Source organism: Orycteropus afer, unplaced genomic scaffold (assembly GCF_000298275.1).
Source record: "Orycteropus afer afer isolate SDZICR_OR568_19922 unplaced genomic scaffold, OryAfe1.0 scaffold00375, whole genome shotgun sequence".
Taxonomy (NCBI): Eukaryota; Metazoa; Chordata; class Mammalia; order Tubulidentata; family Orycteropodidae; genus Orycteropus; species Orycteropus afer.
Genome location: NW_006921962.1, coordinates 991,850 through 1,018,374, shown reverse-complemented (window position 1 = coordinate 1,018,374; position 26,525 = coordinate 991,850). Strand labels below are relative to the sequence as shown.

The 26,525-nt window shown below is 38.5% G+C and overlaps 1 protein-coding gene and 1 pseudogene across 1 annotated transcript in view; both read left to right on the top strand.

The window, feature by feature from the left end:
* Positions 1-26,525, top strand: part of ACSS3 (acyl-CoA synthetase short chain family member 3) — a 281,025-nt gene that overhangs the window by 241,950 nt on the left and 12,550 nt on the right. The window contains exons 12-13 of the mRNA XM_007953165.1: positions 9,953-10,034; positions 13,444-13,566. Coding sequence (XP_007951356.1) covers positions 9,953-10,034; positions 13,444-13,566 — 205 coding nt within the window. The remainder of the gene's footprint in view (positions 1-9,952; positions 10,035-13,443; positions 13,567-26,525) is intronic.
* Positions 26,359-26,475, top strand: LOC122151298 (annotated as a pseudogene).

Sequence of the window (26,525 nt, the reverse complement as noted above, 5' to 3'; positions counted from 1 at the left end):
AGGAGGAAGGAAGAAGAAAGAATATTGGTTGGTCAGCATTAAGTCCTTTTCTTTAATATTAATTTCTTGGCATCCAGAACTTGTCCTTCTGGATCCAGATCATAGCTCATCTTCTATACATTAAATATTATTTCTCTCCTCTCCTCTCAGGATACTTGTTGTATAAATGTATATAACGTATTGCATATATTGAGATGTTGTCAAGACAATAACTCATTTATGTCAAGTAAATTGGAAGACATCTCCTGACCAGCTGACAGGAAGGAATCTATATTTGTGCCTATTCCAAAGAAAGATGATCCAACAGAATGCAAAAATTACCAAACAACATTGTTACTATCACACACAAGTAAAATTTTGCTTAAGGTAGTTCAAAAATAGTTACAATAGTGCATCGATAAGGAACTGCCAAAAATTCAAGTTGAATTTAGAATAGAGTGTGGAACGAGGAATGCCATTGCTGACGTTGGATGTTGGCTGAAAGCAAATACCAGAAAGATGTTTACCTATTTTTTTTTTTTTTTTTTTACTATGTAAAAGCATTCAACTGTGTGGAACATAACAAATTATGGATAAAATTGCAAATAAAGGGAATTCCAGAACACTTAATTGTGCTCATGAGAAATCTTTACATAGAAAAAGAGACAGTCATTGGAATAGGAAAAGGGAATACTGAATGCTTTAAAATCAGGAAAGATGTACATTGTAGCTGTATCTTTTAACCATACTTTTTCAATCTGTTTACTGAATAAATAATCCAAGAAGCTATGCTATATGAAGAAGAACACAGCATCAGGATTGGAGGAAGAGTAATTAACAACCTGAAATATGTAGATGACACAACCTTGCTTGCTGAAGAGAAGGTTGCTTCAATCTTGCTGCAAAAGACTTCTTGAAAGGTTTATGAGCAATGATGTCACTTTGAAGACTAAGGAGTGCCTGACCAAAGCCTGACCAAAGCCTTGCTATTATCAGTAGCCTCATATGCATGTGAGAATTGGACAATGAGCAAGGAAAACTGCAGGAGAATTGATGCATTGAATTGATGCATTGAATTTTGGTATTGGCGAAGAATATTGAATGCACCATGGACTGCTAGAAGAATGAACAAATCTGTCTTGGAGGAAATATAGCTGAAATACTCCTTTGAAGTGAGGATGACCAGATTTCATCTCTCACACTTTGGTCATGTTGTCAGAAGAGCCAGTCCCTGTGGAAGGATATCATGCTGGGTAAAGTGGAGGGTCAGCAAAAAAGAGGAAAATCCTCATTGAGATGGATTGACACAGTGGCTGCAGTGATGGGCTCAGCTCGGCCACAGTTGTGTGGATGAAACAGGATTGGACAGTATTTCTTTCTATTGTACATAGGGGTCACTGTGAGTTGAAACTGACTCAATGGCACCTAACAACAACAATCTTTATGGAAGCAGACTGCCACATCTTTCTTTTTGCAGAGTGGCTGGTGGGTTCAAACTGCTGACCTATTGATTAGCAGACAAGCATTTAACTACTGCACCATCAGGCTCCTTTCCATTGAACAGAGGTTTAATTATTTGATGAATGTCACCAGTCTACTGATAATTGGATAAAAGTCAAAGACCCTCTCCACAGAAACACACGTACATTTCTACATACAGTTCTATTTCATGTACAATTTCCAGGTCTTCAGAAATTCTTCAGAAGCCTGTCCATACATCTTGTGTAAAGAACTTTGGTGTGTTACTCTTACTTCCCAGAGCCTCTGAGTATATACAAACTTATGGAGACCTTTGTCAAAGAATAAAAAATCCAAACTATCTCTATTCTTACAAAATTTGTGCAGATGTTTCAAGTTTTGAGCATCAGCTGAGAAAGTCTGTGTTCTTAAATTGTATTTTACTCCCTATGGTAGTTAAGTTTGTGTGTCAACTTGGCTGGGGCTGGTTGAGTGGCTGGGCAGCTGGATGTAGTATTCCCCATGATGAGACTGGTAATCAACTCCATGGTGGAATCTACTATGAGCAGCTGAGTAGCTGCCTTAAGGATGTGGTCTGCTTCCTATATATAAAGAGAAGGCTTGGGCATAGTCTCTAGCTTATGGCATGCTGGAACCCTGCATGTAGCCATGTCATTGTTCAGCAGCCTGCCATGCTCTGCCAACATTAGGACTTTCAGTGGCCTTGAATTAATGGCCTGCCATGTGGTTTGGTAACTTTGGGACTGTGTCTTTTTACTTGTCAACCTTGGGCTTGTCAGTCTCAGCACCCAGTAGCTGTCTGAGTGAAGAAAAGCCTCTAGCTTCAGTGGGCTGGGAGCAGGAGGCAGAGCTGAAGCCCAAGGTTGATGGGCTTTCACCCATCCCCTAGAGTCTGGCACTTTAACTCAGACTTAAAGTCTCCTAACTGTAAGAGAATAAATTCCTGTTTGTTAAAGCCATCCTATTTGTGGTATAGTCCTGACAGAGCGGCACTAGTAACGAGAACACTCCCTAAACTGTTAATTCTATAGGCTTCAGTTAATTATAAGAATGTAATTTGTTACTAATTGCTAACATTATATTTTCCTTAGGCAGTATGAGATAATACAGTCTACCAGAATATCTGCTTTTAAAAGTAGAGATTGTAAGCCTGGACAACTTCCAGGATATGTAAAATTTCCCCATTCTCTCGAGTAATACTCTGATCAGGAAGTGCAAATATCTTGCTCCTGTCTGCACACACTGAACTGGGTACATGTTAGGACACCAGAAAACTCAGATTACTTTCAATAGACCAAATCCCAGCTCATCTAGTTCATTATGACAACAATAAGGAATCTCTACTACAAAGAAGCAGATTTTGGTAGATCTGAACGCAGACAACATAAGAGACATTCTTGTTGTACTCTATACACTTCTACATGTATAGTTATCAGTATGAGAAATATTATGTTTAAGTATTTGGATCAGCATTTCTGTATATCAGCAATCAAGTGGAGCTAAGAAACAGCTGCTCCCATTGGAGCTGGTATGTATATTTTAATATGCTTCAGACACCACAACTTTCTGTTATCCCCAGTCCAGCCTGAATTCCATTTATTGCCACAATTGCCTTTCAGTTTCCTTAGAGTTGTTGTTGTTAGGTGCCATCGAGATGTGTCCAACTCATAGTGACCCTGTGTGCAGCAGAACAAACACTGCCTGGTCCTGTGCCAGCTTCACGATCCTTGCTATACCTCAGCTTATCGTTGCAGCCACTGTGTCAATCCAATTTGTTGAGGGCCTTCCCCCTTTTCACTGACCCTCCACTTTACCAAGCATGATATCCTTCTCCAGAGAATGATCCCTTCTGACAACATGACCAAAGTAAGTGAGATGAAGTCCAGGCATTCTCACTTCCAAGGAGCATTCCACCTGCACTTCCTCCAGGACAGATTTGTTAGTTCTTTTAGCAGTCCATGGTACTTTCAGTACTCTTCACCAACACAACTCAAAAGCATCAACTTTTCTTTGGTCTTCCTTGTTCATTGTCCAGCTTTCACATGCATATGAGGCTATTGAAAATACTGTGGCTTGGGTTACTGTTGTTATGTGCCCTTGAGTCGGTCCTGACTCACAGTGACACCTCCTTGAGTTTCTGAGGTGGTGTCACTATGGAAGTTGATTGTCCAACCTTCCTTCTGAGGAGTGGCTGGTGGGTTTGCACTGCCAGCCTTCTACTTAGCAGTCAAGTGCCTTAGGCACTATGCTACCAGAGCTCTGTGGTTTGCGTTAGGTACCTTAGTCTTCGAGGAGACGACTTTGCTTTTTAACACTCGAAAGAAGCCATTTCCAGAAGATTTGCCCAATGTAATACATCATCTGATGTCTTGACTGCTGCTTCCATTGGTGTTGATTGTAGAACCAAGTAATATGAAGTCTTTGACAACATCAGTCTTTTCTCCATGTGTCGTGATGCTACTTATTGGTCCAGTTGTGAGGATTTTTTTTTTTTTCTTTATATTGAGGTGTAATCCATACTCTGGGAGCTCTGGTAGCATAGTGCCTAAGGCACTTGACTGCTAACCAGAAGGCTGGCGGTCCAAACCCACCAGCCACTCCTTGGAAGGAAGATGGGGCAATCTACTTCCGTAGTGATACTACCTCGGAAACCCAAGGAGGAGTCACTGTGAGTCGGGTCTGACTTGAAGGTACATAACAACAACAACAATCCATACTCCAGACTGTAGTCTTCAATCTTCATTAGTAAGTGCTTCAAGTCATCCTCACTTTCAGCAAGCAAAGGTGTGTCATCTGCATACCACAGATTGTTAAGGAAACTTCCTCCAATCCTGATGCCACATTCTTCTTCATGTAGTCCAGCTTCTGGGGTTATTTGCTCAGACTGAATAAGTATGGCAAAAGGATAAAACCCCAACTCCCTTCCTGATTTTAAACCATTCATTATCCCCTTGTTCTGTTCAAACAGCCTCCTGTCTATGTACAGGTTCCTCACGAGTACATTTAAGTGTTATGGAATTCCCATTCTTCTCAACGTTATCCACAATTTGTTATGATACACACAATTGAATGCTTTTGTATAATCAATAAAACACAAGTAAACATCTTTCTGGTATTCTTTGCTTTCAGCCAAGATCCATTTGACATTATCAATGATATCCCTCATTCCACATTCTCTCCTGAATCCAGCTTGCATTTCTGGAAGTTCTCTTTCAATATACTGCTGCAACTGTTTTTAAGTTATCTTCAGTAAGATTGTATTTGTGTGTGATATTAGTTATACTGTTCGATAATTTCCACATTCTGTGGGATCACCTTTCTTTGGAATGGGTACAAATGTGGATCTCTTCCAGTCAGTTGGCCAGGTAGCTATCTTCCAAATCTCTTACATAGCTGAGTGAATGCCTCCACCAGGGCATCCATTTGCTGAAACATCTCAATGAGTATTCCATCAATTCCTGGAGCCTTGTTTTTCACCACTTCTCTCAATGCATCTTCGATTTCTTCCTTCAGTACCACTGGTTCTTGATCATAATGAATGAACATTGACCAATTCTTTTTGGTACAGTGACTATGCATATTCCTTCCATATTCTTTTGATTTTGCTGAATCATTCAATATATTGCCCATAGAAACTTTCAATATTGCAACTTGAGGCTTAAATTTCCTCTTCAGTTATTTCAGCTTGAGAAATGCCAAGTGTGTTCTTCCCTTTCAGTTTTCAAACTCCAGGTCTTTGCACATTTCATTATAATAATTGACTTTGTCTTCTTGAGCTGGTCTTTGAAATCTTCTGTTCGACTATTTCATGTTGTCATTTCTTCCATTTACTTTATATATTTATTTTTTAAATTTTTTATTTTAAGAGTTTGTTTTACATTCAACATTACATGTACCTTTAGTTTCACTCCCCATTTACCATGTCCAACCCTAACCCTGTCTCCTCCCTTCCCTGCCCGTAACCACCCCATCCCCATGCCCCTCATAATTATGCACTCCTGTTTGTCCTGCATTTCCTCTGTGTGAATGTTGCCCCTCTGGGGGCCCATGGTTGATTGTTCCATAGAGTATGTGGGCATGTCACCCTGCGTTGAATGGTCTGCATGTACATCTTGTTCACTATTAGGCTGAGAGCCAGCCCTTGGGAGTGAGCTTTATTCCAGGCCCAGAATGTATCCCAGGACTATAGTATTGGGGGTCTCACCAGACTCCATCTGACCAGTAATTCTGATTATTATTGACTTTTTGGATTTTGTTCCATGTTTTTCCTCCCACTCTATCCAGGATCTCCAGGTTTGATCCTTTTCTAAGTGATTACCATTGCTAGCTGGGCACCATCTAGTTCTTCTGGTCTTGAGGTCCATCAGGTCCAAGGGCTAATTGCTTCCAAATGCCCATTTTTTTTGCACTCTTCTTTGCTCTTGATGATAGGAGACCATTAGCTGCATCTTAGATGGCCACTTGAAAGCTTTTAAGACCACGGTCACTATTCACCAATGTAGGATGAAGAACAAGGATTTTATGTATTTTGTTGTGCCAATGGAGTCTGGTGTTCCCCAGTACTATGGTCCTGGGATGGTAGATCTGTTGGATCTCTCTCTCACAGTGTCTGGGTGTCTGTGAGGGATTACTCTAGGTCTGTCTTCTATTGTTTCTGTAAGGATTGCAGATATTTTGCATCACTGGTATCTGTGCAAGATTAGCCTCTGCTGAGTCTATCCTTGCTTTAGAATACACTCCTATTCACTGACCCCCATCTGATCCTCTCTGGTGTTTATGTGTTTATCTGTAGCCTGGAGTTTGGTGTTAATGGTAATGTAGCATTGTGGATACACTGGTTGATATTAGCACCTGTCATCTATCTCCTATGTGCACAATTTGGTGTCCTCCCTTTTCCTAATTGTATCATTATGGTCACAGACTCTTTCCATACATCCCTCCCCTTGGCCACATCAGCATGCGGGCCCCAATAGCCCAAAATTAATCCCTCCCCTTCTATCCCCACCCTCTTCCATTTACTTTAGATACTGTCCATTCAAGGGCAAGTTTCAGCATCTCTTCTGACATCCACTTTGGTCTTTTCTTCCTTTCCTGTCTTCTTAATTACTTTTTGCTTTCTTCATGGATGATGTCCTTGATGTCATCCCACAATTTCTCTGGTTTTTGGTCATTGATGTTCAGTGAATCAAATCTATTCTTTAGATGGTCTCTAAGTTCAGGAGGGATATAATCAAGGTCATCTTTTGGCTCTCATGAACTTGGTTTAATTGTCTTCAGCTTCACTTTGAACTTGTGTATGAGCAGTTGATGGTCTATTTCACTATCAGGCCTTATTTTGGCTGAAGATATTGAGCTTCTTTGTTGCTCTTGCTACAGTCATAGTCAATCTGATTCCTGTGTTCTCCATCTGACAAAATCCACATGAATAGCTGCCATTTGTGTTGTTGAAAAAAGGTATTCAAATTGTCATTCCCAGCATAGTGGATCATATAATTGTCCAGTTCAAAATGGCCAAAACCAGTCCATTTCAACTCACTAATGCTGAGGATATCAATCTTTAAGCATTCCATTTCATTTTTGACAACTTCCAATTTTCTTAGATTCATACTCTGTACATTCCATGTTCCTGTTATTAATGGATGTTTGCAGCTGTTTCTTCTCATCTTGCATTGTGCCATGTTAGCAAATGGAGGTCTTGACAGCTTTACTCTATCCACATCATTAAGGTTGGCACGACTCCGAGTTCTTCCCCAGTTGTATTTTGAGTGCCTTCTGACCTGAGGGGCCTATTTTCTGGCACTATATTGGACAGTGTTTCAAGGATATTCATAAAATCTTCCAGTAATATATCAGACAGTGTTTCGCTAATATTCATAAGATTTTCAGTGGTCAAATTTTTTGAGAAGTGGATGGCTTCTTCTATCTGAGTCACTCTTAGTAACCACCACAGTACTACTAACTATCATACAAGTTCATCTTCCTTAGCTATTCCAAACCGCTACACTCACTTCCTGTTCTCCCTCAGCCATTCCAAACTTGCCACACTGCCTTGCTTCCTTCCTGGTCCCCCTCAGGCCACTCCAAACCCACCATGCTGCCTCTCTTCCTTCCCAGCTTTTCTTAGAATAGAGGCATGTTTTCTTATATTCACATCTCTGTTAAAAAATGGCACCATGAAAAGCATACATATCATGATCTATTTATTGGAGCCACTAAACATTATTCATTATTTAATATGCAAACAAAAGCCTTCTCCATCAGGTTTGTTGTTATTGCCATTGTTAATTTTACATGTGGTCTGCTTAACTCTTTAATGTTATATATTCTTGTCCCTATTGGACATTTGGTCTGCCACCTCTTCTTCCAAAATAAACCAAACTTGCTGCCTTCGAGTCACTTCTAACTCATAACCTTTGGGTTTCTGAGGCAGTTAATCTTTATGGAAGTAGATTAGTCAGTCTTCCTTCTGCAGAGTGGCTGGTGGGTTTGAACCACCAACCTTCTGGTTAACAGTCAAATGCCTTAAATGCTATGCCACCACCTCTTTTTAGGATTCTTTTTTATCCTAAAAAAATCCAAAAAATGCTGCTAAATTGAATGTGTTTTAGTGGTTATCATATTCAGGTTTTAATTCAATGTTTAACAATCAGTGATTTTTATATTTTTTCCTAAAATATTAACAATTAAAAAAAATTAAGTGACTGCATCTACAGCATGATTTAGAAGGACTAATGTAAGGGATTATCTGCTTCAGCCTGTTACTTCTGCAAACGTTTAGTGCTGGAGAAATAATAGCAACAATGGCAACAGCAACAACACACAAGCACTTGTGAAGTTCTTCTACAGATTATAAAATGCTTTCCCATGTATTTTATATAATTACATGAGATCTAAAAATGCTAATGTAGCATTTATCCACAGTCTTAAGATGATATAAAAAGAGAACCAAGGAGGGGTCACTATGAGTCAGGGCTGACTCAATGGCACATAAAAACAACAACAACAATATGTTTGATAGTTTTACCAGGGCCACTATTGGTCATGGCAAAAAGGAGCAGTAACAGCAGGGCTGAACAAGGAGGCACTGGCCAGTGACCCCACTTGTGACAGAATTTTCCTTCCTGACAGAATGTGAGAATAAAACCCAGTGCCTCATAGATCTAATTTTGTGGTGACTTGTGTACCATCTTGCTTCATTCTTGTCATGTCAGAACTGAAAATACTGCTTGGAGGGAGGACGTGTAATGTTGCCTTATGTGGGCAGTAGCAATGTCTACTTTATTTTCAACTTTCTCAGCATTAGCACTGTGAGGATACCACTTCACTGGTGTTTTTTATTGTGTGAATTCAGGAGTAGTTATTTGGATGTCCCTAAATTTTATAATATCTAAAATTTTAAACTATGGGACATCTACAAAGTTTCTATGTCCAGAAAATTATTTGAGTCATAATCTTTGTTAGACTTTCCCTTCAGAGAACCAGTATGAAAAAATATATTTATATATAGCTCTGGTAGCATAGTGCCTAAGGCACTTGACTGCTAACCAGAAGTCTGGCAGTTCAAACTTACCAGCCACTCCTTAGAAGGAAGGCTGGGCAATCTATTTCCGTAGTGATACTGCCTCAGAAACCCAAGGAAGGGTTGCTCTGAGTCAGGTCTGACTTGACGGCACATAACAACAACAACACAAATAAATAGATGGGTAGGTAGATAGATAGATATAGATTAAGTCCTTTCCAGGTATATAATGTCTGTTAGGCACTGTGGGGAAAGGTCATATAGGAGAAGTTTGTTGAAATAAAAAAGATGTACTCATATGTTACCTTATATTTTATATGTTCAAGTGTCTCTATGTGTTCATAGGACTTGAGCAATCACATAAGTTGAGAAGGTCATAGAAAGGAAGAATAGAAGAGGGAGCAGTGAGAGGGCACTCTCAGGGGAGGGACACACATTAATTATGAAGATAAGATTGTACACTGAATGTTTAATTGCCCCACTCCACTACATTGTGCAAAAATGCTAACTTGTATGAAAGTGGGTCACTTTTTCAACAACTAGGATGGCACAAAGAGGCAGAGGTGGCAGTTGGTTCCTTGGTACTTACAAAAACATTAGCTTCTTTTTATATGGTGGATGGATAGATCTATCTCTTAAAGAGTAGTCCAGTGACACATATTTGGTTCTCTTTTTTTGCAAGTATTATGCTTCTTTGCATAACAATGCTTGCAACTAATAATGCCCAATATCATTGCCTTTAGGGTACTGTCTAGAAACTAGAGTCATTTCTCAATGATTCTGTAGATATTTTGGGCTCAGTTAGACATGATCTGTCCAGTGGATTTAGGGGTTGCATTTCGATGTGGAAGTTGAATTGTGATTATCCATCACATTGGAAAAATAATATTTCTAATCAATCTGTTTTCCTAACCACTTTCTTCATAATTTTAAGTGCTCTTTTTTGTTTTGTTTTGTCTTTGTTTTTAATGTAAGGTTGCCATTACCCCCTGGGGCTTTTTCGGGACTCTGGAAGAATCAAGAAGCATTCAAGCATCTATACTTCAAAAAATTTCCTGTAAGAACTTTACTATGTTGTTGTTATTGTTGTTATGTGCCATCGAGTCGGACCCGACTCATATGTATGTATATATTTACCTTCCTATACACTTCTGTAGGAGTTCTGGTGGCATAGTGCGTAAGGCATTTGACTCATAACCAGAAATCTGGCAGTTCAAATCCACCAGCCACTCCTCAGAAGGAAGGTTGGGCAATCTACTTCTGTAGTGACACTGCTTCAGAAACCCAAGGAGGGGTCTCTATGAGTCAGTCAGGGGTCTGATTTGACGGCAGTGAGTTTGGTTCAGTTTGATTATGCACTTCTCTGTAGCTCTTACCTGTTAAACTGATAAATGTCCTCTTAGAATCATATATCACAAAGGGTCTTTCAAAGGTCACCAGGACCAGTTTCTGCCTGTGAGGGATTTGAATGCCCAAACCAAAATTGTCTAAATAAGTCATGTTTATACTTACTTTATTTATCAGTGTCTGGAGATTTTAAAAAAAAAAAAAAAACCTCCAGTTTCTCTTAGTCATTTTCCCTAGATTTCTCCAGCCCTCAGTATCAGGAAATTTTTAATGAAATCAAAAGGTTTTTCAGAATTTCTATATCATTCCCTCTATTAGATTTCTCTTTACAGACTGAGGGTTACTGATGGGAATTGTACACTGTCATGAAGACCCCTTAACCTCCTCTAGTCTTAGTTATGTGAGCAAAATTCATTCTGCTTGCTGATACTGTATTTTTCTATTTCTTCACTTATTTTGGTATCCTTTCCTCAATGGTCTCTGTGCTCTTTATTTTAAAATCCAGATACAAGATAAAGACAGTATTTTCAAAGGCCAACCCTCAGTGCCCCAGGCTATGATGCCCCAGTGTAGTCCTGTTTCCTGTTTTGTGGCTTACCCATTGTTCTATGCCTAGGTCCTGTGTGTTGTGTTCGTAACAGCCCCTTATTGATCATACCCTTCCAGGTCTCATTGTTACCTATTTGCTGTCCTTTGACTGTTGTTTCTTTCCCTGAGAAAGATGGCTAGTCCTCATTATGCTCTCAGGAAAAAAGAATGGATGATCAGAATTCCATAAAAAGCGAATATAAGTGCTTAGCATTCTCTCTCTATTATTTATGATTGAAAGGCAGATAACCTAATCAAGTAGACAAATGATAAGAATAAAAATAACTGCCTTTAGAAAGAGATCTCAGTATCAAATGACCTCAGAAACCAAGATTAAACATGCCACCTATGGCCTCTGGCAGGGAATATTTGTCAGTGTAGTTGGCTTCCGTCAGCCCAATCTATCTACCTGATAGGTCACAGTTAAATCATCAGAGTACTGACATGATTAATTATAACCTGATAGTGGCCAACAACATGGGTATGTCCTTTTACCATGCTCATCTCTAACACTGAAATCTCCTTCAAGATCCCAGTTTACGTGGAATTTATATAGAGAGATTCTATACCCTGGCTTGTTACCTGACCTGAAATCTCTCATCTGAGAGTTTAATAATGCTTTGATATGTTCTAGGCCTACAAGTTTTTCATATATTATTTCATGTAATCCTCATAATACTCCATGAGATTGATACTATTAAAATCCCATTTAACACATTAGAATATTGAGGCACAGGAGGGTTGAGTAAGTTGCCTGGAGTCACCCAGCTTAGAAATAATAGAACTGAGAATTGAATCCATACAGCCTGGCTTCAGAGTCCATGCTCTTAACCACTATTCTAGGCTGCCTCTATAAAAGTAGTAATAATAATAATAGTTGCAATAAGAGCTACTGATCATTAAGAGTTCATGATGTGTTAAGGAGCTCAGGTGATACAGTGGTTCATGCATTTGTCTGCTAACCAAAAGTTTGGTGGTTGGAACCCTCCAATTGCTATGTGGTAAAAAGATGAGGTGCTCTGCTTCCATAAAGATTTACAGCCTTAAAAACACTGTGGAGCAATTCTACTCTGTCCTATAGTCGGAATCAACTCACTGACAGAGAGTTTGTTTTTTTGTCTGTCATGTCCCAAGGCATGCCCTCTCTCAATATATACCAGTCTGTTTTATATTCACAACAGCCCAATGAAGCAGAGATCATTACCCAATTAACAGATGACTACACTGAGTCTCAAAGAAGCTAAGAAACATAAACAGTGACTCACCTGAACTTGTACCAAAATTCATGCTTACATAGATGTCAATATAACTCAGAAATACAAGGGAAAGGAACATTTATTTTCTATGTATTATTCCTCTTTATTCTTCATTCTACATTAACTTCTAGTTAGTGAAGAAGTTCTGCTTTGAATTGACTATTGTTGTTGCTATGTGCCATGAAGTCAGAACTGACTCATAGTGACCCCTCCTTTGGTTTCCGAGGCGGTATCACGAGGGAAGTAGATAGCCCAACCTTCCTTCTGAGGAGTGGCTGGTGGGTTTGACCCTCCTGGCTTCTGGTTAGCAGTCAATTGCCTTAGGCGCTATGCTACCAGAGCTTCTTTGAATTGACTAGAAATTAAAATTTCATATGTACTATCAACTATTAATTTTCACTGAAACGTGAGTCCAATCCCAATCCATGTTAATAAACTACTATTATATTTTGCAGTTATTCATAAGGAGCTTTAAAGCTTTTAAAAATTAATAAAATTAAAGAAGAAATCTATCAAAGAATTACTTTGCAATTTCAAAGTGTATTGAAATGTTGAGCTATTACTTCTCCATTAAAATTTGAAATTGGGTTCATAAACTTTACAACTCTAAGTTCAAACACTTAACTTGAATGAAAATACCAAACTAAACCAAACTGACTGCTATTGAGATGATTCTGACTCATAGTGACCCCATAGGACAGAGTAGAACTGCCCCCATAGAGTTTGCAAGTCTGTGAATCTTTACAGAGGCAGACTGCCTCATTTTTCTCCTGCAGAACAACTTGTGGGTTCAAACTGCTGACCTTTTCATTAGCAGCTGAATGCTTTAACCACTATGCTATTCAAACATATATTTAAAAAAAAGAAAAAAGAAAGAAAAGAAAAAACTTACTACCGTCCAGTCGGTTCCGACTCATAGCGACCCCTCCTTGGGTTTCTGAGGCAGTAGCTCTATGGAAGTAGATTGCCCAACCTTCCTTCCGAGGAGTGGCTGGTGGGTCTGAACCACCAGCTTTCTGGTTAGCAATCAAATGCCTTAGGAACTATGCCACCTGAGCTCCTCAAACTTTAATTTATTTCTGGTGTTAGAGGAGCAAGAAGATTCTTGTAAGCTTTTGAAAGCAAAGGTAATTCAATCTCATGGTTAAGTTATGAGAGAAAGACAAATGGATACTATTAATTCACTGCTGTCATATTTTATATTTTCTAAAGCTTAAAAATGATTATATTGCCTAATTCTACATGCTAATTAAATGTTTTTATTCTTATTTGCAGGGATATTATGACACCATGGATGCTGGTTACATGGATGAAGAAGGCTATTTGTATGTTATGTCTCGAGTTGACGATGTAATAAATGTTGCAGGTCACAGGATTTCTGCAGGTGCCATTGAAGAGGTACTGATTATTATTAGTATTCTGTTCCAGGCAGTGTTTAGGAAAACTGCTGAACTGAAGACAATATCCAGGTTAAGTCATTCTACCTGGAAAATTTCCACATCATTGATTAGAAGCAGAAGCTAGGTTACTCAAGTATTACTCTTACCTCATTTCCTCTCAATTAGAGTTTTATATTCTCCATACTCCTCCCATTTCTGCCTGGGTGGTGGTGAGGAATTTTAAGTAGTTAAATATATTTATTCTTTATGGGTGCATCAGATATATTTACTTCTCATGCCTTGGCTTGCATACCTAGCCTTTCAGATATAAGTTACTCAAAGTCCACAGAACTGTTTTTTTTTTTTTTTTTTAATTCTATTTTCTTTTTTAATTCACTTAGAGTAAAATTTACTTTTTGTTGTACAATTTTGAGTTTTTATATTTGCTTGAATTCTTGCAATGTCATTATAGACAGGAATATGGAACAATTTGAATACTGACAAATAATATCTTCGTAATGTCACCTTTGTATTCTGAACCTACCTCATTCTAACCTCTGAAAAACATTGATTTGTCTCTGTTCCTATACTTTTTTTCCTTCTCTAGAATGATATGTAAATGGATTAGTACAGTATGTATTAGTATGGATTTTGTATGTCTCTCCATTTATTTAGATCTTTTTAAATATTTTTTCATCAGCATTTTGCACTTTTCAGCATACCGATTTTTAACATATATTGTTGGATTTATATTAATCATTTAAGTTTTATAGCTATTATAAATGGTGTTATTTGAAAAAAATTTGGTTTCTAAAAAATACTCGATGGCACATAACAACAACAACAACTATATATTATGTTATGTTACGTGCTGTTGAGTCAGACCTGACTCAAAGTGATCCCTCCTTGGGTTTCCAAGGTGGTATCACTATGGAAGTAGATTGCCCAATCTTCCTTTCAAGGAGTGGCTGGTAGGTTTGAACTGCTAGCCTTCTGGTTAGCAGTCAGGTGCCTTAGGCACTATGCTACCAGAGCTCCTATATAGAAATACTAATTATTTTTATATTCTGATATATATTCTATGACATATATTGCTAAACTCACTTATTAGTTCTAGGAGAATTTTGTAAATTTATTTGGAATGGCTATGTATACAATCATGTTATCTATGAACAGAAAGAGTTTTTATTATATTCTTTCCAATCTAAATGACTTTTATTTCTTTTCCTGCTCTTCTAGATCTGGTATAGAGTGATATCAGACTTCCAGTAATGATACTGAATAATAATGGCAAGAGCAGACACCCTTTCCTAGTTCCTGATTGTAGGGTAAAAACATTTAGTCTTTTTCCCATTAAGATTGATGTTAGAAGAACAGACAGAAATAGGAAGATGGAATAGAAAGTGTGGCTGCTTCCCTCCTTGAACAATTGCCTCCTTTACCATGAGACCAGAAAAACTGGTTGTGCTCAACTACCATTTACTGAATTTTTTGATCAAAGATTCTAAAGAAGAATCCAGGTTGAACTGAGAAAAAAAAAATGTGAGAAAGAATTTTTGTTCTCATAGAATCTAGACTTTCAGAAGTCATTGAGGCTAGATGAACTCCCAAAACCACTACTATGAGAAAATCTTTAACCCTGAAACCATAAACCAAAAATATTCCCTGAAGCCTTCATTAAACCAAACAACAGTCTAGTTTAACTAGTAAAGATGGTCCACTGTGAGCACTGTGATCTCTTAAAGAATATACTATATGCATACAATTGATACAGCCACTCAAAAGATTAGATAGGAAGCTTAAAATAAAGTGAGTTGTCAACAGGGGAGGAATAAATGGTACAAGAAAAGTGAGAATAGCTGCCCAATTTGAAAAATATAATCAATCTCACTGTACTGTACATGCAAAAAGTGTTGAATTGGTATGTTGTATATATTTTCAACAAACCAAAAACCAAACTCACTGCCATCAAGACAATTCCAACTCATAGAGACCCCCATTGAGTTTCCAAGTCTATAAATCTTTAAAAAGTAGATTGCCTCATCTTCCATCTGCAGAGATGCTGGTGGGTTTGAACTGCCAGCCTTCTGGTTAGCAGTCAAATGGCTTAGGCACTAATACCCTTCTATTCCTAATTTGAGGAGGGCTTTTTTGGTTTGTTTGTTTTTAATCATAAATAAATGTTAAATTTTATGAAATGTTTTTCGGATTCTTTTGATATGATCTTTTTTTTTTTTTTTTTCTTTGCCTGTTAATGTGGTAAATTACATTGATTAATTTTGAACTGTTGAAAATCTTTTGTATGCCTTGTATTGCTAAAATAAACCTACCTTGGTTGCAATTTGTAGTCAGCCCTCCCTATCCTACCCTTGTGTTCCACATCTACAGTTTCAGCCAACTGTGGATAATACCTAATCGTTTTTATTAGATATTATTAGTAGTTAAGATGATTTAAAGCATATGGGAGGATGTATGTATGTTATATGCATACTACACCATTTTATGGAAGCCCCTGGCAGAAGCCAGGGCTGACAGCCCTGATCCAGGAAAGGGGAGGGAGGGAGAGAACACACCCAAGGCAGGAAACCACCAGAAGAAGCCAGGGCTGAAGTCCTGAACCAGGTAAGAGGAGGGAAGGAGAGAACCCACCCAAGGCGGGATACTGCCAGAAGAAGCCAGGGCTGAAGGCCTGATCCAGGTAAGGGGAGGGAGGGAGAGAATCCGTCTAGCCAGGAAGCCTCAGGAAGAAGAGATGGCCAAGAGCCGGAACAAGGAGGGGGAAGGCCAGGAGGTGGGTGGAGAGGTTTGGAACAGCTAAGGGAGATGAACTTGTCTGTCACTTTGTGTTACTGTGGTGGCTTGCATGTTGCTATGAAGCTGGAGGCTGTACCACAGGTGTTTCAAATGCTAGCAGGGTTGCCCATGGTGGACAGGTTTCAGCAGAGCTTTCAGACTGCTACAGACTTGGAAGAAGGAAGAGGGCCATCCAATTCTCAAAGAGCCATTGGCTGGGTAAAACCTTATGAATAACAGAGAAACACTGTCTGTTACACTACTGAACAACTTTATGAATAGCCCTGAAACATTGTCTGATACAGTGCCAGAAGAGCCCCTCAGGTTGGAAAACACTCAGAAGATGACTGGGAAAGAACTGTATCATCAGAGTAGAACTGACCATAATCATAAGGATAAAGTAAAGCTTTTGGGACCACCATTGGCTGACGTGGCATGACTCAAACTGAGGAGAAACAGATGCAAATATCCATTAATAATCGGAGCATGGAATGTATTAAGGATGAACCTAGGAAAATTGGAAGTTGACAAAAAGGAAATGGAACACATAAAGATTGATATCCTATGGATTCGTGAGCTGAAATGGACTGGTTTTGGCCATTTTGAATCAGACAACCACATAATCTACTATCCTGGGAGTGACAAATTGAAGAGGAATGGAGTAGTATTCATCATCACAAAGAATGTTTCAAGATCTATCCTGAAGTACAATGCTAACAGTGATAAGATAATATCCATACACCTACAAGAACAGCCAGTTAATACTGCTATTATTCAAATTTATGCACCAACCACCAAAGCCAAAGATGAAGAAATTGAAAATTTTTACCAATTTCTGCAGTCTGAAATTGAAAAAAACATGCAATCAAGATATGCCGATTATCACTGGTGATTGGAATGCAAAAGTTGGAAACAAAGAAGAATCACCAGTATTTAGAAAGTATGGCCCTGATGATAGAAATAATGCTGAAGATTGCATGATAGAATTTTGCAAGACCAATGATGTATTCATTGCAAATACCTTTTTTCAACAACACAAATAGTGACTTTACATGTGGACTTTGCCAGATAGAGTACACAGGAATCAGATTGACTACATTGGTGGCAAGAGGTGATATAGAAGTACAAAATCTTCAGCCAAAACAAGGCCAGGAGCTGACTGTGCAATTGCTCATATGCAAATTCAAGTTGAAGTTGAAGACAAAATAAGTCCACAAGAGCCAAAATATGACCTTGATTGCATCTTTCCTGAATTTAGAGATCATCTAAAGAATAGATTTGATGTATTGAACACCAATGACTGAAAACCAAAGGAATTGTGGGATGACATCAAGAGCATCATCCATGAAGAAAGAAAAAGGTCATTAAAAAGAGAGAAAAGGAAGAAATGACCAAAATGGATGTCAGAAGAGACTCTAAAACTTGTCCTTGAGCTGACAGTAGCTAAAGAAAATGGAAGAAATGACAAGAGAAAAGAGCTGAACAGAAGATTTCAAAGAGCAACTCGAGAAGACAAAGTCAATTATAATGAAATGTGCAAAGATCTGGAGTTAGAAAACCAAAAAGGAAGAACACACTCTCAAGCTGAAAGAATTGAAGAAAAGCTTAAGCCTTGAGTTGCAATATTAGAAGATTCCATGGGCAAAATATTGAGTAATGCCAGAAACATCAAAAGAAGATGAAAGGAATACACAGAGTCACTGTTCACTGTACCAAAAAGAATTGATCAATGTTCATCCATTTCAGGAAGTGGCATATAATCAAGAACCAATGGTACTGAAGGAAGAAGTCAAAGCTGCACTGAACGATGTGGTAAAAAAGAAGGCTCCAGGAAATGACAGGATACCCACTGAGATGTTTCAATAAATAGATGCCATGATGGAGGCACTCACTTGGCTATGCCAAGAGATTTGAAAGACAGCTCCCTGGCCAACTGGAAGAGACTCATTCCAAAGAAAGTTGATTCCACAGAATGTGGAAATTATCGAACAGAATTAATTATCATTAATATCTGACACAAGTAAAATCTTACTGAAGATAATTCAAACATGGTTGCAGAGGTGTATTGAAAGAACTTCCAGAAATGCAAGCTGGATTCAGAAGAGGACATGGAATGAGGCATATCATTGCTAATGTCACATGAATCCTGGCTGAAAGCAAAGAATACCAGAAAGATGTTTACTTGTATTTTATTGACTATGCAAAAGTATTTGATTGTGTGGATCATAACAAATTGTGGATATCATTGAGAAGAATGGAAATTCCAGAACATTTAATTATACTCATGAGGAACCTGTACATAGACCAGGAGGCTGTCATTCAAACATAACAAGGGGACACTGCATGGTTTAAAATCAAGAAGGGAGTGTGTCAGGGGGTTGTATCCTTTCTCAATACTGATTCAGTTTGTATGCTGAGCAAATATTCCAAGAAGTTGGACTATATGAAGAAGAACATGGCATCAGGATTGGAGGAAGTATCATTAACAACCTGCAATATGCTGATGACACAACTTTACTTGCTGAGAGTGAGGATGACTTTAAACACTTACTGATGAAGACTGAAGAATACAGTCTGCAGTATGGATTACATCTCAATATAAAGAAAACAAAAATCCTCACAACTGGACCAATAAGCAGCATCATGATAAATGGAGAAAAGATTGAAGTTGTCAGACTTCATATTACTTGGTTCTACAACCAACACCAATGGAAGCAACAGTCAAGATATCAGACGATGAATAGCACTGGGCAAATCAGCTGCAAAAGATCTTTTTCAAGTGCTGAAGAGTGAAGATTTCTCCTTGAGGACTAAGCTGTGCCTGACACAAGCCATGGTATTTTCAGTAGCCTCATATGTATATGAGAGCTGGACAGTTAATAAGGAAGACTGAAAAAGAGTCGATGCTTTTGAGTTGTGCTGGTGAAGAATGATGAAAGTACCATGGACTGCCAAAAGACCAAACAAATCTGTCCTGGAAGAAGTGCAGCCAGATGATCCTTGGAAGTGAGAATGGCCAGACTTCGTCTCACCTACTTTGGTCATGTTGTAAAAAGACACTCCCTGGAGAAGGATATCATGCTTGGTAAAATGGGAGGTCAACAAAAGAGAGCAAGGCCTTCAACAAGATGGACTGACATAGAGGCTACAACGATGGCTTCAGGTATAGCTGGGATTATGGAGCTGGCACAGGACCAGGCCTTGTTTCGTTTATTTGTACATTGGGTCACTATGAGTTGGAGACAACTCGATGGCATGTAAAAACAACACCATCTCCATTTTATATAATGGACTTGAGCATCTGGGAATTTTGCTATCTGGAGGGGTCCTGTAACCAATCCCCTGCTAATACTGTGGGAATACTGTATTTTTTTTTTCCAATATATTGATTTTTTTAAAAAATCTATGTTAATTTTCCTTGTTCTGAATTCTACTTTATGTGACATTCATATAACCACTCTACCTTTTTTTGATTAGCGGTTGAATCACTTATCTTTTTCATCCTTTAAGTTTAATCTATCTAGATCAGTATGTTTCACATGGATTTAATTATTGACACATTTATATTTATGTCTACCTTTTTATTATTAGTTTCCCTTTGGCTATTTTCCTTTTTGAGGAGCACTGGTGGTACAGTGGTTAAGTTTTTGGCTGCTAACCAAAAGGTTGATTTGAACCCACCAGCAGTTCCACAGAGAAAAAAGACCAGGTGATCTGCTCCCCTAAAGATTACACCCCAGGAAGTGCCATAGCGCAGTTCTACTCTATCCTATAGGGTTGCTGTGAGTTGGAATATACTTAATTGCGCACAAAAACAACAGTTTTCCTTTTCTTTCCTCCATTTCCTCTTTCCTCTCAAATAATTTGATTCTTTGTTGTAACCTTTATTTCTTTTCTGAGAATGTCTATGTTCTCATTCATTAAAACAGTGTTAGTCCATATTTCTTGGGTCATGATTAATGTTGGATATTTAATATGCATATTTATTAACTTTATCCTTAGTGTACAAATAATTTTATCTTGGACATTTTAAATATTGTCTTATGAAATTCTAGATCTTGTTTAAAATTCTGGATTTTTGGTCTCGTTGCTTGTTTATATTAGCATACGATCAATCCTGGCCTAGTCTGTGGACTGTGGTTCCAACATCAGTGTACTTTTCAAATCCTTTGCAGTGCTGTTCTGATCTGTCTCACTCGTGACCCTCCCAGAAACCAGTCTGAAACTCACGTCTAGTGTTCAGAACCTTTGCTGTCTGGATGTGTGAGCTGTGGCTGGATTCACATATGAAGAGTTTGAGAGTAGACCCAGGACTTCATACACGGATTAAAAGCATCCCTTTCTCCAACTCTGTGCCCTTCATGATTCTCTCTTTCCTCTCTGAAGCACTTTCCTGGGCTCCTTCCTGCTGCTTTTCTTGGTAGAAAGTCGAGGCTTTAGTTTCCCTACACTGTTCCCAACCTTCAGTCCTGCAGAGCTGACCACGCAGTGCCCCTGAGGAGAGGAAAGGGAGGGATTCTGCCTTTTTGCTGGCACTTCTCTGGGGCAGTACAGAGCGAATCAAGAGGGCTCCACCCTCGGTACTGCCTTGGATGCTGGTGGTGAGAGGAACCAGCACTGATTATTTCCAGAGCCCTGGTGGCTAATGGTTAAGCCCTTGGCTGCTAATTGAAAGGCTGGCATTCTGAACCCACCCCATGGCTCTGCAGGAGAAAGACCTGGCAATCTGTTCTGAGCCTAAAATGTTGTTGTTGTTGTTGTTATTTGCCGTCGAGTCGGCCCCGACTCATATATTATAGCCTAGAAAATCCTATGAGACACTTCCACTCTGTCACTTTGGCTGGTATGAGTAGCAAATCAACTCAATGGCACCTAACAACCCTTGCTGTAGGACAGGAGAGTTCCCAGGACTCCATCCTATAGGAGCTGCTACAAAGTGACAGAAGAGAAAGGAAGTCACAGGACTTCCTTGCCATTAACTTGGTGAATAGTGTGAAGTGTCACCAAGGTCACTATAGTATTGGGGCGGGGGGGGGGGACAACCAAGGTGGGGGGGGCACTGCTTCTTTGCTGATGTTCTCTGCATTGTGGTTGTTGTTGTTTTATTTCCCTGCATTAAGGAGAAGGAAATCAAATGGATTCTGATTCCTGTCTTTACTTTCCTTCTGGCCAGAGATAGTAGGCTTTTCTTGAGGCTTTATCTGTTTGTATTCATTGGGAATTCCAGCTTTGGGGATGCTCTAGTGCCCAGGCCAGAATATATAAGAGGAAAAACAAACAAACCACAACTACAACAGCAAAGAATAAAAGTAAATGAAAAACAGGAAACTCACCAATAGGTTGTCCCTTGAGTTTTTGTAGTCTTCTGATAGTTCTCTTTATTTTTATAAATGTATTTTAGCCTCTTTTAGCTTGGGTTTTTAATTGTAAAAAACAAAACAACAGGGAACTCACTACTAGTTTGTCTGTGTTTCTTTCTTTTTTAATTTTTTATAAATGGATGTTAGCCTCTTTTAGCTTGTGTTTTTAGTTGTAAAAAAACAAAATAACAGGGAACTCACTACTAGTTTGTCTCTTGAGTGCTAACAGAGTCTTCTGATTATTGGTTTGTGTATTTAACTCAGCAGAGCTCTGGTAGTGTAGTGCCTAAGGGAATTGACTGCTAACCAGAAGGCTGGTGGTTCAAACCCACCAGCCAATCTTTGAAAGGATGGTTGGGCAATCTACTTCCACAGTGATACCTCCTCGGAAACCCAAGGACAGGCCACTATGAGTAGAGTCTGACTCCACAGCACAAAAAAACATTTAACTCAGCATTTTCAGTTGCAATTAGTGGGAGAGATAAGATACAATATACTTACACCAGCTTTTTTAGAATTAGAAATACAGAATTGTTTTTAAACTGAATGGGGTGAACTGCAGGTAAAACTAAAAATTAAAAAAAAAAAAAGTGCTTTAAGCAGCACAATGAACAATTCAAGGAGATCAGAATGTGCAGATTAAAGATTTACTTACTTTTCCTAAAAATAGTCACCTTCCCTAAAATCTGTTCTTATATTCAGCCCAAATATAACAGCTTAGCACTACATGTCATAATGGCTTTTTTCTTTTCTTTTCCCAGTAACATTGATTTTTCAGCCAATGTGGTGTTCTTTGAGCAAATGGAAATAATTTTATCAAGTATTTTGGGACATGTGATCTTGTATGGTATTACAATATTATCTTGCTTTGAAATGATTGAATTTTGTGAAAACTTAACGTTGAAATGTATGTTGCATGTATTTTAGTGTGTTGGCAAAATGGTGGCTCTGGTTGCATGAGCTTTTAATTTCTTGTTTCTAGTAGATCACTTACAATGTTACCTGAATTTTTGGCATGTTTGGATACTAGAATTACATATGCACAGCGGTTATTATCAGCTAAACCCTTAATGTTCTTTTTTTTATTTTTAGAGTGATAAGAGAAGCAGCAACCTATTCAAATATATGTTGTGCTTTAATATTTTCTAATGAAATTCTTATCACTACATGTTACAGCAGAGTGAAGCAGGCAGAAGATAGGTAGCTAAAATGGAAAAAGAGAAAAGCAAATGCTCCCAAATTATTGGTGTCTGGCAGTAATTTTGTCACTGTGTCTAAACCGCATAATAGGACACCTCTCAACACTTAACTCTTTAAATAAGCATCTACCTTCCTGTGAGATATGTGACTAGCTCTTCATTGAACATTTATATTTAATAAGAAAATTTGTATTTTAGTTTGTACCAGGATTATCTTCTTTATATTGGAATCTCTTAGAAAATTGTGAGCCTGCATTCCTTACTGGCTTTGTACTAGTCACTAGGAAAATTGTTTAGTAAAGTGTTGCTGAAATGGTTACAGTGATAACATAACTAACACTTATTAAAGTGCCCAAAGCTATATTAAACTTATATTTAAGTGTTTTTTCAGGGTTCTCAGTGGTAAATGCTGGATTCCATTTTTACTATTTGAAATGTAACTTGAGGTCCTAATCCAGAAAACCTGATTTGTAGGAAAAAAAATAGACTGAATGCTGTTTTTATATAGATGAAACTGTGGTTTTCCAGTTTCTCAAAGTAAACATTTGACAAATGTATTACCTTCAATGGTACCACTTGCCATTCATTGAATCATTCCAACTCCTGACCTTATAGAACAGAGTACCCCATAGGTTTCCAAAGCTGTCCACCTCTATGGAAGCACACTGCCTAATCTTTTCCCATGGAGAAGCTGGTATAAACCACTGACCTTTTGATTAATAACTGAATGTTTTAACCATTGCACCAGCAAAGCTCCAACCTGTATTATCTTACATGAGACTAAATCAAGCAGAGATTCCATTTACTAAAGGATTACTAAATCAAAACTGTTTTTTATAAAAACCTCTTTGTTCTTTTTTATTCTCATCATGAGAAAGTAGAGCCCTAGTATATCCATTATAAATTTAAGAGGACATTATCTTTGCAGGCTCATTCACAGGCTGTGGTGGTTAAGTTTGTGTGTCAACTTGGCTGGGCCTGGTTGAGTGGCTGGTCAGCTGGTGGTGGTTATTCCCCAGGATGAGATTGGCAATCGACTCCATGGTGGGAGCTACCAAAAGCAGCTGACTAGCTGCCTTTGGGATGTGGTCTGCTTCCTGTATTTAAGGAGAAGCCTTGGGAATGGCCTCTAGCTTATGGCATCTGGAACCCTGAATGTAGCTGTGTCATTGTTCAGCACCCTGCCACGCTCTGCCGACCTCGGAAAACTTACAATGGACTTGAATTAATGGCCTGTCTTGTGATTTGGTAACATCAGGACTGTGCCTTTTTACTTGTTCCTTGGGCTTGGCAGCCTCAGCAGCCAGTAGCTGCCTGAGTGAAGAAAAGCCTCCAGCTTCAGTGGGCCAGGAGCTGGAGGCAGAGCTGAAGCCCAAGGCTGAGGGGCTTTCACCCAGCCCCTAGAGCCTGGCACTTTGAACTCGGACTTAAAGCCTCCAAATTGTAAGAATAAACTCCTGCTTGTTAAGGCCATACCATTTGTGGTATACTCTTGTCAGAGTGGCACTAGGTGACCAGAACACAGGCTTTCTGTAGCTATTAAAAAAAAAAAAAAATCCAAACTGAATGCCGTCGAGTCGGATCCTACTCATAGCGACCCCTCCTTGGGTTTCTGAGGAGGTTTTATTACTGAAGTAGGTTGCCCAACCTTCCTTTTGAGGAGCAGCTGGTGGGTTTGATCTGCTAGGCTTGTGGGTTAGCAGTCAAATGCCTTAGGCACCACACCACTGGAGCTCCTACTTGAACAATTAATTAAGCTCTCCAAGTTTAGTTACTATGTAGACAGTTGGGAAACTGATGAAAGTTCAAGGAATTTTTAAGCAATTTGGGTCTGAAGTTTGCTAATGTAGAGCATGTGAGCCAACATTAATAGGAACCTATTCTTGCTCAGTTCTCCTTCACTCTTAGAAGAAGTCTCATACCAACAGATTTCCAGGAAACAAGTCAGGCTTCTTGATTTCATTCTTTCACTTGGAGCTTAAGTTTCAGTTTGTTAAATAAATCTACTGATATCCTTGGGAACTTGGACATGTGGTGTTCAAATACTGCATTTAAAGCCTAGGGCAGTGTTCACATACAATTTTCCCCTTTGAAGTTTGTTCTGACCAAAGTGCAATTGTTTGTTTTTCCAAGTTAGCTATTTTGTTCTCTATTTTAGGAATGATGTCTTCAAGCTTGAATATATTTCCATAAAGTGAATGTGTACCCAACAAAGATAGCATGCAATTTCAATTCTACCCTGGATTAGATCTAGAGATTTAAATAGTTGTAAAATTGCTGAATATTGTCCTGAGTACTGATATGAATATTGATGAAGATGCAGAATCTCTCTGACAGTTTCGTAGACTTTTCTGATGTCAGAAGACATAAAATTGCATTCATTTGTCTTCCCATTGCACAGACAACCTCCCACTGGAGAGTGGATTTTTCTGTATCTTATGGAGATGTCTGTTTCAAACTAATTTTTCTAAAATTAAAAGTTTTATATGCAATTCAGAAACCTGAGTAGTTTAACCCACTGATGTCATGAAACTTTGTAAAATCATTAAAATTTATACTAAAAATGACAAGAATCCATAAACAAGAAATGATACCATTTACCAGACTTATTATCACAGCAATTATCTACTCACTTATGGTGAGACAAATACATTGTTGTTGTTATGTGCTGTCGAGTTGGACTCAACTCATAGCAACCCCTCCTTGGGTTTCTGAGGTAGTATCACTACAGAAGTAGATTGCCCCATCTTCCTTCCAAGGAGTGGCTGGTGGGTTTGAACTGCCAGCCTTCTGGTTAGCAGTCAAATGGCTTAGGCACTACGCTACCAGAGCTCCTAATTACATTGTAGTTTGTATCATATTTTCAGAAACTTAAATGGCTGTCAAACACAGCTACTTCCTCGATTTTATATGGAGAGAATCCATGGATGTGGCTGTGGATTCTGCCCCCATGCCACCCCACCCCCACACAGGAAAATGGTTGGCTTCTGTCCCTCAGATATTGCCAAGATATATTTTGATATCTTCCTTCTTAATGATTCAATTGCTGAAATCATCATCTGGCACATAATTATTGATTGTAGGGCCAAGTTAAAAAGATGCCTCCCTTCTTTTATGGCATCTTTTTGAACACTGATAGATTAATACAGTGTTTTTTTTTTTTTTCATTGTAATAAGTCTCATTAAGAAATGACACAGAATCCTGGGAAATAATTATGTTTCACATTGATTTTTAAAATTTTCCAGAGTTTGCAAAAATAAGAAACTTTGATATTACAGGTAATTATGTTGTGTGTTATTTATGATTTTAAAATATTCCCTGCCTTTACAGAACAGCACTCAATATTTTTCATCCAATTGTCAAAAACTTAAAGCTGAGGATAGAAACATAGTGAAATTAAAATTACAAAGTGAAGAGTGACATAGCAAAGTAGGAGTTTTGGCATTTAATTAAGTTAAAATTATAGATACTACCCTGAATGTGCCCGTTCTCATCTGATCTCGGAAGCTAAGCAGGGTTGGGCCTGGTTAGTACTTGGATAGGAGACCACCTGGGAATACCAGGTGCTGTAGATTTTGCCTTTGGCTCTGGCCTCTGCTTTCTTCTTTGGGAGCTCTGGTAGCAT